Raw genomic sequence first — 17,529 nt, 5'->3', positions numbered from 1 at the left:
ACTGACTCTGCTGAGGACAAAGTTGTCGCGAAGTGGAGTATTTATTTTCACTCTGCTCTGAGTAGGATCTCAAAAGTTACTGGAAAAAAGCCCAGGGCTATTGACACAGGTAGGTCCAGGAAGGTTGTACAAGAGACTCTGAAGTGATATGGTCAATACCAATAACAGCAGAAAAGGAATCATCTCTGCATTCAGAGGTCATCAGTGCAGTATCAATAACTGTACTGAGGTGAGAAATTTAGCCAAAAAAAACCAAGGAAAACATGCACTGTCTAAAGTGCTGGGTAGCAGAATAAAAAAAAAAAGGTATCATCACTGATGACTGAGAAACACATGAAGCAAAAACTTAGAGCAAATAATCTAAAGCATTAACAAAGGTGCCTTATTTTCCACCTTTTAATTTTTCAGCATTCCACTTCTCTTACTTATTGGCATTTATACTTTTGTCACCAGTTTTACATAGATAATTTCCATCTGTTTCTTCTTGTTCAGCTTGTCCTTTTTGCTTTTTCCTGCATGTTTTTTTTTTCCATCATGACTATTTCTACTCTTTTAAGATATTCAAAGTGTAATCCTATACTTATTTTACTAAAAAGAAGGGGGCAAGGTGCAGAATCCAAGACAAGCCCTAAGGTTCTTAACCAATATGAGTGGATTTGATATGCTATTAATTAAACATGATAAATGAGTGGACCTAAACAGCATGTTTGCATAAACGAACTAGAGTTGAAATGCCATCATTTCACTGCCCAGTTAGGCTCAGAGGACATCATCATTACAGCAACAGCCTCTCCAGGTGTTACACAGAGAGCACACAATGTCATCCCCCCATTCGTGCCCATGGGCCTGTGCGAGCTGACTGGAGTAGGCAGGCAACCTGGAACATTTCTTGTTGTCAGTATGTGCTGCTTTTTCCGCAGGCCAAATTTTAATGATTTTTTCCACACACCAAGCAGTGTGTAAGCAACTCTCAGAAAGAGAGAGAGTGCACATGTGTGTTTATGCAAAAGTCAGAATTCAGAGACCATCAGCAAAACCCCAACAGACAGTTTCAGCAGGAGCTGAAACTCCCTCTTACCACCCACATACAAGAGGAAAGAGGATTATTGCACACCTCATATTTGTATTCAGGCTGTGAAGCTCTCTAACGCAAGCTGCTGCAGGCTTCCTCAAATAATCCAAACAGTATCACTAGAAGTACGTACGTGAGCAAATCCTCATCAGGACACAGTCGCTTCCCGGCTGCAAAAATTTTCGGCAAGATCTTATCTCCACAGGTCTTGGGACAGAGTGCAGCAAATGATACTAGCTAATAGAATAGCAGAATCCTTCTGTGGTTAGCCTGAAAAATGTTCGTGTGACAGAGCCATTGCTGAACTAAGACCATACAGTGTGAGACAGTATTCAAGACAAAGAAGATTATTCAAAGGTGGCCTTTAGAAATCTTAGAAACAGACAGAGAAAATCTCTCCAGAGCAAATCTCAATTTATCTATTTAGAGCAAAACTAAACGCAGTTTTGGCTTCTAAAAGGCAAGGGAGCATCTGTGCTGAGGAACTCAAAATCTCATGCTTCAGGGTTGTGTTACCATTTGCATAGAAACTAGCAGAAATAAATTGTCCCAGTTTAAAACTGGTCAGATGAACTTTTAAGTTCTTCTTTTCATCTTCTTCTGAAGCAGCAGATATTGACAACTGTAGGAAGGAGAGACGCTAGGATATTGAACAACATGGAAGTCTTCCTACATCTAGAATCAGCAGAATCAATTATTCTTGCATAGGTGTCAAGGAGAAAATTCTTCCTTGATAAGAGCATGGAGGGCACCAGCTTCCTTCTTCAGCACTGAGAACAAACATCTGCTAGGATCATTTGAGGTGATTTTGCTCAGGTGTTTGCTTCTTGCCTTGCTGAGGCCCTATCAGTCTTAGTTCTGTATATCTATGAGCAGTTTCATGTTCTGGAGACCTACACTCTCTCAGCACTGAAAAGTCTAAACTACTTTTTAAAACAGTGTAGAAGGCTGTGGATTAACTGTGCTATTGTATATCCAAAGACATGGAAGCTGTCCTAAGGTTCAGGTTCAGACATACCTCAGCATATGTTTGTGTTTCAAGAGGAGCATAAGTGCATTCACGCAGCCTGAACTCCCACAGTCCATGGATTTCAGCTAGTTAAGTGCAAAGCCAGCTTGCCTACTCCAAGCCTGTGTTCTTGTGGCTTCTAAGCTGATAGACTGCTATGTATCTACGATAAAATACACCCTCAAAGGAACAAAGAAAATAAAACTGCAAATAGATTCATGAACATAATGTCATGTCTGATAAACCACAAACTATGCTGTCTTCAGACCGCTGCTATCAAAGTTAAAGCACACAGAACAAAACTAGTAACAGTGGAGGAGTCAAACATCAGCTGTAACTAATACTGTCCCACTCAGAAATCTATAGAGCAAGCAGAGTCCACGCAAGTGATGTTTGCAGCAAATATGCAGTGTATAATCTTTAGTATTCCCAGAACCTATCTACACTGACAGCAAATGAACATGATTTATTATTATACATAATAATTGAGAGGCATGGGAGAGACATAATTCCTTCTCAGTTCCACACAGAAGAAATACTGATCCATTCACTGGGTGCACAGTAACAAATGTACGTTGGAAAAGGAAACAATATGCTGTGTAATAACTAAAGGTACAGTCCCTGAGAAGAATTAAGAATTACTTCAGGATTTGCAGATTATGTCTTCCAGCTTTGCCTCTGCTGATAAACCACACAAGACTGGAAGGCAGTTTTGAGCCCCATGATCTTCACTGCTGTAGAGCTGTTGTCTTGCTCACTAGCACTGTTTGGCTCTAAGCCAACCAATATTTTCCCAGAAGCTTGACACATCTTAGGGGACAGAACATGACAGGAATTATTTGGAGAAAGCTGACACCCTGTTTAGGAACAGAAGGGGTTGAGTTTAGGCAGGTAAACATGGACTGTGCTGTGCCACCTACTTTCATGGCCAGCGAAATGCTCCCCTTCTAGCAGCTGTAGCTGCTAATAAAAAAGTATGTGGCAGAAGTTCATGTTGCCTCATCTGCTTCTGGCGTCTGCTTGCCTTTTTGGAAGCATTAACTGATACCATCACGCACTTCCACAGTGCCTACAACATTGGCACTTGGAGGCTGCAGTTAATAACTAAAAGCCAGGCAGCCCTGCAGCCAGTACTTTATTGAAATGTGCTAAGGAGCAATATAAGCTAGAAGTGGGCTGATGGAAACTAGGGCCATCCAAGGACTCATGTAAGCAAACACTGGCAGGAATACACAGGAGTGTATTTTGGATAACTGACTGGAAAAGGAATGATTTTTCCTGCCCACTCAGCAGCACAGCATCAGAGGGTGGGAGGGTCTGAAAGAACAACTGAAATGATCACATCTTATTGGGCAGCCACATCTAGTGGGACGTGTCCCTGCCCATCACAGGGGCATTGGAACTAGGTGATCTTTAAGGTCCCTTCCAACCCAAACTATTCTAGGAGTCTATGATTCTATTGCAGGTGTCTCTGAATAGACAGAGCCTTGAAACCTTGCAACTTTAAGGAAGTCAGTAATTTTGGGAGGGTGGCATCTCAGCTGGATTATGACTCGCCAAATGCTTCACTACACAACAAAGGGTGTTTGTGCTTCTGACCTCTCTTATTTTATATTAAAGTGGCTGACAGGACGGGGAAATGTATCCACATCTTAATAGTGAAAGGCATTTGTCTTCTACTGAATTCTCGAAAGTAATGTATAGGGATAGATGATAACTCTAAGAGTACATAAAATAACAAAGCATCACATCTAGAGTGAGTATCTCACCCAGAATTTCATGCTTCAGCTGCAATAAGAACAGAAGTAATTCAAAATAAATTTGACAAATAATACCAAGCTGTAAAGGTACTATATAACTGAAACAGCTAGGCAATGTCTGTGAAAAAGTAACTCTCACTCAACTGAAAGAATTAAAGCTATAAAAACTACCTACAAGGACAATATTACAAAATTTAGGCTTTCACTGGTGAGTTATTTATGTTAATGTCATCCTTAAAAGGATATAGACTACAACTCCTTTGCGAAAGGCATTGTGTATGGTAAGAATTTCTGCTGGTGCTGCTTCACCAATGTTATTGGAGAGGAAAGTATAGTAGGTAAAACACACTGTTCTCTGTTCCAGTTTAGAAATACTGGAATTTCCAGTTACCTGTTTAACCATTTTACACTTTCAGAGATGTAACAGCCCTAGGAATGAGCATTCTAACATAGATATTTAAATAGTACACTAAAGGACTGTGCACATGTTCACCAAATGCATTTATATTTTTGAAAATTAAAATTGCTAAAATGAAATCGTCATTTTTAGAATGATAAATATAAGCTAAAGTAGTATAAGACTGATAGATAAATAAATATACAGGTGAAATTTGTAGCTAATAATAATATTAACTTAAATGGAGTGGACACAAAAGGCAACTTGACCCTTTCAGTAAAGCTTTAAGAATCCACACTAAGTGGAGGTATTTCCATGATTTTTAAAAAAGGAGGTATTTATTATTTACCTTCTGTGATTTTATACACATTTCACTAGAATGATTTTCTATGCATTTCTTGGATGCCAATTTTGGGCTGTAGGTAAATGCTGCTTTAGAAAAACTGCATGTCCACCTGCACATATGAATTCATTTCACCATAGCATTGCAATTCTCAGCCTTTGCTGCATTTTCTATCATATTAAGTATTATAGGTCTTTTTTTTGCAGTCTTTGGGACTTTCTGGAAGATGTTCACATTCTCCATGTTAATTCTTGAATACTGTGAAATGCACTTACGCATTCTCCTACATGTCTATACTCTTATAGGCAAGCAGGATCTTCATAAGCATATCCCAACTGTGCAGATTGTCTTGAAGAATGAGTGAGACTCAGTGTACCAGCAGATTGTAAAACTTAGTTAAAAAAAAATACATAGCAGCTGATGTTTCAATACCTGCTGAGATTTAAGCATAAAATCAAGAGTAAAGAAATGTGCAATAAAAAATATGCTTCCTGGATTGTGATACGATGACACAGCAATTCTCTCTCTCCTCTCTGGGTTGCAGCTGCCACACAATGTGGTGAGCCAGACTGCTGCTGGGATGGGGAGAGGAAAGGGAAAAGGGGCGAGGGATGGGACAGCAACAGCTGCTAGTGCAACAAATACAGTCTCCCTCCTTCTTTCTAGAGCATTCACTGCCCTCCACTCTTTCAGTAGGGATAACAGCAACTCATTGCATGTAACTGTGCAGGTGACAGAGTTGTTTAAGCTGTGTTACCTTCATGAATAACTGTTCCCCATTTCCTTCAGAAAAAGGTGTTCAAGGGAAAAAAAGATAAATTCAGCCCACAGCAACAGCTTTAAGCCATTCAGCCTGCTCAAATTCCTGTGTGCTTTAAGCTTTCACTGTATAGCTGTGCAGCCTCAGGGTTTATACACTAATGAATGCACTTAAAGACATTCTTTCCAGGCTCTTTTTTTAAACAAATATTATTTTTTTCTTGCATGATAACAGCATGAACCAACTTCTCTTTCTGAGTCCTTCAGCTGTACGCTTGCTTCTTTTGTTAGCCAGTGAATACTGATCCTTCTTATTTGTATTTTGCTGCCACTGGGCAGACTGCGTGCCTGAGCCCAACTGCTGGAGGTATCCACGTGGTACATGTACATTGTAGATATTCCACTGACTGACATTCAGACTGGTCAGGAAGAGAGCGACACAGGATAAGGCTCTTGGTGCTGTTCATGTTTCCATGTGTGCTGAGTGCGCCTGTCTGTTTGGCCAGCTCTGTGTGTGTATATATATATGTGTGTGTGTGTGTGTGCGCGCGCGCGCGTGTGTGTGTACAAATGCAGCACAGTTTTGCCAAATACAGATTGTATCAAACTAACAGTTTTCCCTTTACAAGACACAGAAGACACAGAGCAAATCTTATATTTAACTCCATAAAAAAAAGAAACCCACATGGTAGAAAAAACACTTGTTACTCAAAAAAAATATAAGGAGGAGCGTAACTGCCAGCTGTGCAAGAAGGTATAAAATACAAGCCAGAAGGCTTGTGTTGCTAGTGGGGGGCTGGGACATTCTTGAAGAACCAGTACAACAAAGACAGACGTACCAGAGGGATTTTTGTTCATCACAGGGTGCCTGCTGAAAGTGCTCTGAGGGTTGAAACATTTAATGATCCAAACACTAGGATCCCAATAGCAGGCTTGTGAGCAGACAAAAAGAGAAAGGCCACCTACGTGCTATCAGAATTATCTACCTTACTTCGACGAGCATCCGTAGCATTTAATTTGTCAATATTTTCAAAGAACAGGTGGGGTCTCATTCCCGTCTGCAGAATCAGGCCCTAAAAGGAGGTGTCCGGACCACCAACTCCTCTACATAGGAAAGAAGAGGTTCTAGTAGCAAGAAAGTTAGAGATTCAAATGGCCAAGAAGACTAGCCTCACTGCTAAGTTAAATATCAATGGCTACACCCTATTCAGGTAAAAAAAGCACAAAAAAAACCCCAATAGTGGATTAGAAAGGGGGAATATGGCTTTATAAAAAACTTAGTCACTACAGAACTTGAAAAAAATTATACTAAAAGCTCATGAATCAGAAGTGAAGCAGAAATCATAATCAGGATGTACACTAATAAGTGCACATACACCAGCAGATCACATAAAAATAAAGTAGTAGCTTCATCTTTAGCTATCCATAGCACACAGGATAAAATTCATATTATAATAGCTGATATAGCCTAGCTGATGGCAAATGCACAACATCTTGCAGATGTAGCCTTGGAATTTCCCAATTCAGACATTCTTGAAAATAACAAAATTTTCATTTAGAGTGTTTTTTTGTCCACCAGGACAAAACATTATCTTAGGTTTTATCTAGGCTAACAGAACGAAACTGACCACACAAACAAAGACCAAATGCTACTTACATAAAAGTTGCTTACAATTTCTTTTTGCTATATGCATTATTGAACAAGCAAACAAAAAATATTTTTGTACACATGTATACTGCCCAGTTACAATTTTGTGTATTTAAAAAGGATCACTTTTACCATGCTACAAGAAGCAGCCAAAAGAAAAAAAAACAACTAAAAAGTTAAGGAATACTAGTTTAAAAGAAAAAAAAAACATGAATGACAGTTTGTAGTGATTTACTCAAGATTTGGAAAAGCAAAAAATTGCTTGTAATTGTAAATTGCTTGTAAATATAAGTAAAATAACAATACTTTTAAAAAAGACCAAAATAAAAAAACCCACATCCCTCATATAAAAAATTATGGAAAATGAAAAATGGAACATTATAGGATGTTTGATTATTTTGTTAGCTATTTTTTAACAAATCAGGAACAAAATGACCTCTAACGATAGTATCAACCCATTATGAGATCAGAATGGTTGAGCAGTTGATAACAGAGCAGGAAAAAACACAAGTATTTGATTAGAATCTGTTCTGGTTTGGGGAGAAACAAGTTATGTGTTTATAGCAAGGGAGAGCAGTGGAATACTTTCCATTCCAGCAATAACTGAAAGATGTTAAGTCACAGAAGTCCTTTCCTTAATGCCATAATGAGACTCATGTTCTCATGCAGCAGTCCTAACCACCAGGCTCGCAGGAGCAGACAGAACAACATCTTCTGCTTGGCAGTAGAATGCTTACCTGGAAAGAGGGAGCAGAGTCCTGGATTCCAGGCCATGTGCCTTGTAAAGGTTAGGATTAAAATTTTCAACAGGGAAGAAAAAAAAAACCTTACATAGTTACTTTTTTTTATAAACTGAGACTTGAACACAGGACTCTCTTTCTTTCCTCCTCCCTGTCACAGATCCCGTAGCTCTGCATTAAATTCCCCACCTTCTGCAAGGGGAGACAAACTGGGTATTTTACTGTAGAGTTTGTGTATCCATGCTGAGCCCTGCAGGACACTAACCCTTTTGTAAACCTAGCCCCCTATTAGCATTTGGCACTGCTGCAGCTGCTCCTGGCATATTCCCTAAGGTTAACGTCGACGCTACAAGAAAGGTTGAAGCACAAGGACAGACTCAAAGAAGAACTGTGAAACTGATGAAAGGCTTAGCTAGAGCAAAAGCAGGCAGCTCCTTTATTTTACTGACAGAAAGGTTATGATGAAAATTCATGAGAGTTTAGATGTACTTTCATGGGAGAAACAGAAATGTGATACTATTGGGTCTGTCAGTCTACTAGCCAAAAAAAAAACAAAACCAAGATCCAGAAACTGGATGACAAGGCTAGACAAATTCCTATTAGGAAAGAGAAACAAAATTTTAACTAACAGTCAACAAACATGGAGAAAATATGAAGGTTTGAGGAAGATCACTATTCCCAATTTTTAAGCCAAGACGGTTCCCCTCCCCCTAAAAGACATGCACAGGTCAAAGAGAAACTAGTTCATGTAACCAGCAGAGAGTGGATTCTTTATTCCAAAAGGATGTTTTATCTTAGCATCTGACTGCATCCAACACTGGATAATCAAAAGCATGCTAAGCTTTTCAGCTTTATTGAAGCCACTTCTGTGAAACTTTATAGAGGGCAACTAAACGAAAGACAAAACCAGCATGACAGGCTTCTGCCCAATCTCAAAATAAATACATGCTTCTGAACATCAGTTTTTCTCTACCAATAGACTGAAAGTATGATTAAGTGCCAAATGTTATGGGATTCCAGCCAGTCACTGGAAGATGCTGAAAAATCAGAGAAGGTCCAGTAGAGGGCTTGCAGAAGCCTTATAAGGAAACAGAACTAGAAATAAGGAGACACAATGAAACAATGTGATTTGTTCAGTCAAAAGAACAGAAAGCTCAGAGAAGATTCAATCAGAGTCTTCCAGTATGTGGGAAGTCATTTTAAAGGAGATGCAGGTACTCTCTACAGAAGGGTACATGCTACACATACATGGTATATATGCTATAATATCTGATGATTACATTTAGGTAGATATGTTATACCATTGTCTTTCTGCTTTCGAAGTACATAGATTTCCTATCTGTCTTCTACAAAAAAAATCCATATCAGATGAGAAATACATTAGTCTTTATTAAGTGTCATGTATTCTTTTCTGTTTTGTTCAGACAAATCGAAATAATAGATTTTTGCCAAAGTTAAGTGTAATTCCACAAGCCAAATCTACCCTGCTGAGCCCTGAATGTGTTTCTCTAAGCTTTAGAATTTCAGTCTGCTATGAGTTTCTCATCTCTGGGCTTTAATGATCAAACTGTGCAAAAGCAGCCTCAGTCAAGGCATCACCGATATATAAATTTATTTTTTTTAGAAAAGAGAAGAGATCCAACAGCATGGCCCTTTTAAATAGCTATACCCCATCTCTTTTTAGTGTAATCGGTATCTCTGATCTAATCCTTTACTTGAGGTCTCAATCTTCAAAAGCAAAAAACACCAAACAAACATTTTCTTGCTTACACTCCAAAGTATAAACAATAGTAATCTAAAAGTGTACAGAGGGCAAATGAACTTTGATAGTCGCACATGGTCTGTTCCACACATTTCTAAGAAAGCAGTGCACTCAGTACTTTCTGTAACTGCCAAACTATTGAGAACATTTAATACATTTTACAAACAGAAAATAGAAAACTAATAACTCCCTGGAAATGAAATACTCTTAACAAATTTACAAACTGCTCAAAGACTTTCAGTCTTTCTGAATTAAAGAGGAATTTACAGAACAGAAGAAAGGCACTAATTGTACATTACAGCCCATGATTTATTTCTACTGATTCTGCAGACATGACATGTCTGAAAAGATAACATCTTCTGAAAGTACTGTTCTAGGTGTACCAAAATTTTAATGGACTAGAAAGATAGGCAGGAGAAAGAAATAAATTCTGCAAACAGCAATTTTAATCCAAAATGGTTTTGGGGAAGGAGTAGCAAGCATTAATACCATTTTAGCAGCATATACATACCAAGAATAAAAGCCATAGGATGACATAAAATCAAGAACATTCTGTTTTATTCCACTACAATTATCAATAACTGTATTACTGAATTATTAAAATACTACCTTGATTCATCACAACTTGGCAACCTCTGCAAAAAAACACACAGCTAACCCAAATCAGCAAGAGAAAAGCAAAACCATTTATCTCACCATTTAAAATTTGTATGGAGAATGACATCTTAATACATCCTAGAACACACTTTGTTTATGGGACTTCCACTCCAATATTGCAGATAATACAGATCTGCCATGTCTGAAAATAAAATGTCTTTTCCCAAACAACAACTTACAAGGCATAATTTTTGTGAAATCACCTCAATATTCAAGTTATCTTTTGAGACAGAATGTTTTAAATGTTTCAGAATGTTAGCAAAGCTTAAGTAACATAAAAGGTCAGAAAAAACTATTTGCTTCACTCTTTATGCTATTCACAATAAATGGCATGGTGCCTATCTTTCTCATTCTACTGTTATGTTTATAAAAATGTGTCACACATTTTCAGTGGCATTTTGAGGCAAATGTTAAAATATATAATTGTTTCCTAAAATTACTATATAAAACCATATTTATGACATAAAATATAAAACTATACTATAAAATTATAAACTAGTTTTTATCATAAACTAGTTTTTACTATAAAACTATATTAATATAAAGCTATACTTAAAAAAATACACATATTTGCTTAAATCTGATTTTTTCCTTAAAAATAGGTATTGCTATCAATGACAACTGGCATCATCACAGTACTACAACAAAAACTGTAGTGTTTCACGATTTAAAAGATCTTCTGCAGAACAGTAAGGAAAAACAAGTCCTAATATTTGGATTTTTGCTAATTATTAACCAGCAGTACTTCATGTAGTGAAGTATTATAGTAGAGTTACAAGCCAACACCCAGCTGCAAACACAGATGAGTTCCCTAAACATCACAGAGTTTGGAGCCAGCAGGTCCCCTTCAATCAGGGGGCACAAAAAGGAGGAGGCTGTAAAATTCCTATAAATGTCTGAGAATTACAAAAGAAGGACAAATATTACAGCAGATTTGGAGAGGGCAATGTCTGCACAATAATTCCTTAACCCAGCAGACCTTAGGTTACTTCAAGGGATAATGGGGTTTTTTTTAAGTCAAAGACAACCCTGATACCTGGAAAAAGTCCTTGGTCTTGGAAGTTAGGCTTTAACGACACGAGGAGAGGAGCAATGCGTTTTACATACCAGATTGATAATGCATCTACAGAGTATGGCTGCATCACGTAATTCTTCAAGCAATGTTAGTTTTTACATTGGTAAGCACTACGTGGTTGCAGAGTCTACCAATTAGGCATGCAATTCAGAAAGACATAACATTACTGGCACCTTCATTATTATAAAGTGACTACTTGTGAATTAAGTCTTTCTTTAGCTATACAGAAATCAAATGAGAATTAAGTTTATACTCCCAAGAACCAACTGCGGCACTTCTGGCTCATTTACCAGGCTATTCAGTATGCAATTAATCATTAATTCCACAAAGCACCTACCTGCCAAACCAAGTGTTCCTTTACATCAGCTGTACCTGACAGACAGACGCTCAGCACAATCGTATGAGATGCAGAGGTCAAGACGCTGGCAACTATAGCGTCCCTCATGTTGAAGGGCAGCATGGTATACACCACAAAAATAATGAACAAGAAAAATGATACCTGTGCAAGACAGTAAGACAAAAAAGAAGCATGTCAAATTCACTTTGGAATAACATTCAAAAAGCAGCATTTGATTTTTAACTGTCTTCAGCATAAAGTTACACATCAGTTCTTTACAAGAAAGTTACTGCTAACTACTGTAGAAGATTGATTTAAGGATTCACTTTAAGAAAGTGTTGGAAAATTTACATTATATTTGAATTAAGGTACTACTTCAAGGTTCAACAACTACATATTATCCCATTTTATTTAACTTTTCAAGTTAAAATTCAAATTTTAATTTCATTAACACTGTTTACAGTTACACTGTAATTCTTCTGGGACTGCTGGCTTCTGATTGTGAATTGCCTTACAAAACAATTTGCTAAACCCCTCCACAGAGTCAAAAGAATTTCGGTTCAGAGAGATTTTGTTCATCTTGATGCATTTAAAGTTCACTATTTAATATAACATGTCATTATGCAAAAAAGCCTGAGTTCAGCCAAACGTTTTGGTTTAAGATTATGCTTCATGTGCATTTACAAAATGTATTTCAAATTCCACTAAAGCATTCCATTTTAAGCTAATATATTTATTTGGACATGGAAAACAACACAAAAAAAACCACAGCTCATAAGGAAAATTTACTGTTAGCTTCTTATAAAACATTACTAACATTTTATGTAACAAATTCTCCAAATGCACAGCACAAACTAACAGCATAACGGATTGCTCTGCTACACATACAAAAGTTTCTATGTTTGATGGCATACAGATGTTCTGATCTTCATCACCTATTTGAGAAAACGTAACTAAATTTGGGACACAGATTTTGCACACATAAATAAGCAAGCAATTCTGAAAAGGGCCAACTTGCATATAATTATATCCCTACCTAAGCCTTTCCATCAGTTTTAGGAAAACTGCAAGACTACTCATCATGTAATAGTTGTATACACACAGTATTTAACACAGAAGGCTCCCAAGCAGGTATCAGCACCAACAATTTGGCGTTCACTCATCTTATCAGTTTGTTTACTTCATATCTGTCTGTGATGATTCCATAGTAAAAACTTAATCCTAAAGTATGTGTACCTACAAAGAGCGGAGGCTTGCTTCTCCGTCACAGAGAAAAAATTGGATGGAGAAGGAAGTCCAATTCTCCACTCATCTTTTTCCAATTCCTCCATTAAGTTTAAACCAACTCCTTCCTGATCACTCGTACTCTTTTTGATGCCGTGCAACCATCCCTTATGCTCACAAAGTCAAAAAGTAAAATGTCAAAATGGTGTGAAACGAACCTGAACTGCAAAGGAAGTAAAAGATAATAAGAAAATAAAGTAACAGAAAAAAAACAAAGGAAAACCTTTGCTTCTCTTTTCTTCAGACGTACTACCTTATAGCACAAGGAAGCATAAGTGTTTAATATCTGTTTTGTGTCAGTCCTCCCTAAAAGTTTTAGCTGTGATCAGATGTTAGCAAAACCAAAAGAAGAGAAAAGGGGGTACAAGCTTGGTCTAGATAAGAGAAGGGGTTTGTAAATCTGACATTTTCAAAATGTCCTGGCCGGGTAAAACTCAACTGTGATACTGAGAAATCTAACTGATAGTCTCAAAACTTGAGAAAGTTGTAGAAAGTTCTGGGAAACATAGCATGTGTCTTTGAAAGGCTAGGAAATCAAGAACTGGACAGTTTAGCTTAAATTCCAAGATAAAATACTAAAACAATTCATAATCAAGAGTTCTAAAACTTGAGAAAAATATAAATAACAGCCAATGTGATTTTGCTGAGAATATATCATCTTAAAGCAATTTCATCTTCTTCTGCCACAATCAGGGTAAGGGGAAAACCTGAATAATGAATTAGGCAGAAACAAAGGGTGTGAAAGGTCCTCTAATACAGGCTTATGATGAATGGATGCCAGAGGTGAAATACCTTACTGACCTAAGACAAAAGTGGTTTGAAGAATAATACTGGACCCTAGTCCTGGAAAGAGGATTTCAAATGCCTCTAGTCCCAAAAACTTTACATGAAAATAAAGTTTTGTTATTTCTAAGTTTAGCTTTTAATTGACAAGGAGGAAAACATCATTTACATATTTGTGAGAATTTTATGATTAGAAAATAAAAAGCTATACTTCCCAAATTGTATTTTCTCCAGAACTTCAATTTTTTCAGTCCATGAATCTGGTTTGACTTTACAGCCAGTCTAAAGGATTCGTCCCACTTCTGAGGTATCTGCTAGGTGTTTAGTAGAACTCATCAGTGGATATAATATGATGCTGTTGCTTTTCAACTTTGGAATAAAACAGATTACTAAGCATATAAAAAAAAATTTGTATGGTATTTTGTAACGCTTCTAGTAGTATGCAGCTGTACCAGCTCCAAATTTGTTATGCTGCTCGAAACAGGTATCCTTTCATTAAGTTATCTCACTTCCTTCCTTGATCAAAATAAATGGAGAATTTCAACATTCCACAGTTACAAATAGAGTTTTTAGAAGTTTCACCCCTCTTGATGCTACATATTCAGACCTCAAATTCTCAGCTTCTCAACATCATATAGGCTGATCTGGAGTGGAGCTACATTAAAGAACACTTTGTAACGAGCTGACCTGTCAGTTCTTGTATTTGCATACATAAATGTCAGATAAATGTCAGATGCTTAATGGCCATCATAAGGCAGCTGGTGCAGTCTTGAAATTTGGGTCTGAGAATGCTGTTGGAAAGCATGGAAGATAACAGTTTTGGGATTGCTAAAACAGAAATTCTCATCCAAAATGCACATGTACATAGCTCCTGTCAATGGTTCTTCATTCTTGGTCACAGCCCTTTTCTCTTTTTTCCAGTAATGGTCCAATGACCAAAGAAGTTGAGAGCTCCATTTATTACAGGCATTCTTTTTTGATTTCACTGTGGCTCAATAATATTCTCCCTGGAAGCCTGAAATAAGATGCTTCTACCCTTCATCTTGATAGCAGACATACATAGTACACAAAGCTTGGGACCTTTCGACATATTTTAAAAATGTAGCTGTATTTAAGTTTGATATTGTAGAAATCAATACTCAAAGGCTTCTGAGTAGGGTGTTTCTTCACATAGAATGAGGAGACAGGCTTTCTGGACTAAGTCACAGCCAGCAGAATGGGCAGTGGCCCTTGACACTTTTCATAATCTTTTTGTAAGAACTAGCAGAATATCACTGATATTAAAAATTTTAAAAAGCAGTGATGACAAGCTCTGAAGGATCCCGTTATCCCATTGCAATAGCAGCTAACACACATCACTGCATGTCTGCACTTAGTGTGCGTACCTGTCAGTAAATACAGTATTAACTTACAACATACTATTTTTGACACCATTAAAAGCAGCCTGTTCTACCAAAGTGTGCCATAAACACAAAGCCTGTCACTGTTTTGAAACTGAGTTGGGAGCAATCTTTGATGTGAGTCATCAATATGACTACCTAGTCGTAACACACCTTTTGCCCTGATCTGAACTTAGATTGCTTTAGAAATTTAATTCTCAGAGACTGTTGTGATGAGCTTATGTTATCCATACCTTGGAAATGGGGAGTATTTGGGCATTGATGGTATGCATCATAGCTCATAGCATTTGCATTTTCTTAACAGTGCTGTAACATCTTAAAGAGAAGTATATGACTTTCCTGCTTGGAGGAAGAGTATCCAGGACTCTTGCCCATCATTCCTGACTGCCAGAGCTTACCAAACTCTGAGAGCGTTTGCTGCTACGGGTATTCTTCTCCCACACATCAGAAGTGCCACAGTTTTCATTGACTACATAAGCAGTTCTTTTCCACAGAAATTTAAAGGATGATGAGCTGCAGTACTGTGGCTGTCTATATGGTATGTAACCGACTATTTTTCTGCAGATTTTGCGCAGCTGTAATGAGAGTTCTGATAGATTGCTGTATTGATGGCATTACAGAGACTTGGACACTACATGGTATAACGACAGCATGGCACAAGATATCACTGATGATCATGACCACTCATTCTTGTCAGAGAACACAACACAAAATTACAGGTGATCATCATTACGCATCCTGCAAAATGGAAACATTTTGGCTGCACAGGACCTTCTTTAAATTATTTAAATCAAGGTAGTTCCAAATATTTTTAATTATGACATTTTTTTGTCCCAGAATCTCCAGATGTAAGCTGGCCACTTCAGCCTCTGATCTGTACTGGTTACTGTGATCTACAAGAACTGGTACAAAGTGGAAAATACTTGGTGGTTCACAGACATTGCTGTTGGAAAGGCCATTGGTTTGGACAGTGATGGCAGCAATTGCAGAGGATCTAGAGCCTGTGGATCCAACTTGTCCTCAGAAACCTTGTCTCCCTGGTTTCTACTCTGAGTAGAATTGCCCTGACTCTGAAGGATATATGGAGCAGAAAGTTTAACGTACTTCACACGTTAAAATTGTCTTTCATTGCAAACAGGGTACCACAGGGGATGTTGCCTTTGACACTGAGAACAACTGTACAAAGATACTAACATTCATTTTATATGAATTATGTTCCAAAAATTACTCACAGTTTCCCAGCTAGATGACCTTTTTAAAATTGTGTTAAATGGTTTATCATAACTGGCTTTGCACATGCAAAAATCACTCAACATAGTCTCACTCTGAGCAGAATTTCCCCTTGAGAAGTATGACAACTTGGCACTGAAGCATGTATGCAAATCTAGATGTGCTGTTTTGGTATGAGTTAGGGGAAAGCACTGCTTTGGACACAGACAGCAGTAATGAGGCAACAGCTAATAAAATATCTGTAGGTCTTTGGGACAACTTTCAGCAAAATGCTTGGGAAATTAGTGCTAGCTTTTCACTGTGTAGTCAGAAAAGACCCTGGTCCCTTAATTAAACTCTTAACACTGCAAATATTCACACCAAGTGGGTCAACCCACTACAAGATAATTTTCAGAGGTTTTTCAAGATGACCATCTTCCTTGCTGTCTAAATGGAGCAAAAATTCCCCAGGTAATTAAAGAATTTTCCGTTGGAAAGACACTTGGATTACAGATACTGTTTTCAAATGTTGTTTATATACATAATAGCACAAAAGAAGATACTCCAGTTTTTCTAAATAAATAACTGGGTTTCGTAAAATAACTGGCAAGACATACTCATCTTACAAAATAGTTACAAATACTATATTCATGATTTAATAAAATGTATATATTAAGGTGTCAGAAGGGTCTTTGTCTTTCCACTACTTCTAAATTCCACAGCTCAGATCTTCAGACGCAGACTTCTAAAAGCTGGGCCATGTTCAAAGAACAAAATATGTTATCCACATAAAACAAACAAACAAACATAAAAAACCCCACTGAGTGCTAAAATAGATTTCTGTTCTGAGTCATCTATAAAAAGGGTTAAATTATGACAGTATTGGATAAGGTGAAGGTGGAACTATTGCTCATCAGATACTGCAAAACTAGAACAAAAGGGCGCTCAATGAAAGCAGAAGAACATTGATTTAAAACATGAAAAGAAAGTACATCTTTGCCTAGATGATAGTGACCTTCTTGAACTTGCTGCCATGGGAGCTCATAATGTATCAGCAGGTTCAAAAAGAAATGAAACAAATTCACGGACATCTTGTCCCTGAAGTAATAGTAAAAAGACAGGGCAGGGATGAACCCTCTGACATTGCTAAGACAACTGTGGAGGCTGGCAGGGGATGAAGGGAACAGACCACAAAAAGTGACCAAGCTTCTCTGCTGCCCTTATATAGGTGAACCTCTTGACATTCTTGAAGACAGAACAGTCGGCTAGATGGACCATGGTCTGACCTGTGGAA

General features: G+C 37.6%; 1 protein-coding gene across 1 annotated transcript in view; it reads right to left on the bottom strand.

Annotated features, from left to right (window-relative positions):
- Positions 1-17,529, bottom strand: part of ADCY2 (adenylate cyclase 2) — a 211,528-nt gene that overhangs the window by 139,228 nt on the left and 54,771 nt on the right. Inside the window, exon 3 of the mRNA XM_069853468.1 lies at positions 11,560-11,721. Coding sequence (XP_069709569.1) covers positions 11,560-11,721 — 162 coding nt within the window. The remainder of the gene's footprint in view (positions 1-11,559; positions 11,722-17,529) is intronic.

This window comes from Phaenicophaeus curvirostris, chromosome 3, assembly GCF_032191515.1.
Source record: "Phaenicophaeus curvirostris isolate KB17595 chromosome 3, BPBGC_Pcur_1.0, whole genome shotgun sequence".
NCBI lineage: Eukaryota > Metazoa > Chordata > Aves > Cuculiformes > Cuculidae > Phaenicophaeus > Phaenicophaeus curvirostris.
Note: the sequence above shows the minus strand (reverse complement) of the source record. Positions and strands in the feature narration are given on the sequence as shown.